This window comes from Naegleria gruberi, assembly GCF_000004985.1.
Source record: "Naegleria gruberi genomic scaffold NAEGRscaffold_593, whole genome shotgun sequence".
Classification (NCBI taxonomy): domain Eukaryota; phylum Heterolobosea; class Eutetramitea; order Acrasida; family Naegleriidae; genus Naegleria; species Naegleria gruberi.
The window spans coordinates 2,632-3,495 of NW_003162950.1; the positions used below are offsets into that span (position 1 = coordinate 2,632).

At 35.3% G+C, this 864-nt stretch overlaps 1 protein-coding gene across 1 annotated transcript; it reads left to right on the top strand.

The window, feature by feature from the left end:
- Positions 1-125: 125 nt before the first annotated feature.
- Positions 126-810, top strand: NAEGRDRAFT_76888 (uncharacterized protein; the record flags this gene model as incomplete). The annotated part of the gene is made up of 1 exon (XM_002668155.1): positions 126-810. A coding segment is annotated over one exon (685 nt), but the record flags the coding sequence as incomplete, so codon positions are not given.
- Positions 811-864: the final 54 nt, after the last annotated feature.

Below are 864 nucleotides of genomic sequence, written 5' to 3' on the forward strand. Positions count from 1 at the left end.
ATCCCCAATATAGTGGAGATGTCTGTTCTGGAAGAGGTGTTTGTTTGAATTTTGACATTTGTAATTGTTTTAATAGTTCTCTTTGGGGAGGAGAATTTTGTGAAATTCCTAAATGTAATAATATAATGGCTAATGATACTAGTGTTTGTTCTGGAATTGGTACATGTGTCTATGCAAATAATTGCTCATGTTGGAATTCAACTTTTTGGGGAGGTCAAAATTGTGACATTCACAAATGTGGAAATGTTTTGGCAAATTCTCCAAGCGTATGTTCAGGAAATGGAAATTGTCTAGCACCTGGAGTTTGTAACTGTACCGAAATGTATGGTGGTTCCAATTGTAACGTTCCTAAATGTTCGAATATTTTGGCCACTAGTCCAGAAGTTTGTTCCTATTCGAAAGGTCGATGTGTTTCTCCTAACAATTGTTCATGCTCTGAAGGATATCATGGAAGTAATTGTGAATTAGTTTCTTGCTTTGGTGTCAAGAACACTAGTTTGAATGTTTGCTCAGGAAAGGGAGTTTGTCTCTCATTGAACAATTGTACATGTCAACAAGGTTTCTATGGAGAAAAGTGTCAGTATTACGATTGTTTCAGTGTAAGAAATGATAAGAAGGATGTTTGTTCATCACATGGTAATTGTTCCAATATCGATACATGTAATTGTACAAAACCTTACTATGGAACAAACTGTGAAAAATTTGATTGTTATGGAAAGGCTCAAGATTCGATTTCAGTTTGTTCTTCAAGAGGATTCTGCTCATCACTTGATAACTGCACATGTCAAGAAGGATATTATGGAAAAGAATGTGAAAAATTCAACTGTTATGGAGTGATTCACTCAACTCTACAGTCTGTTCAGG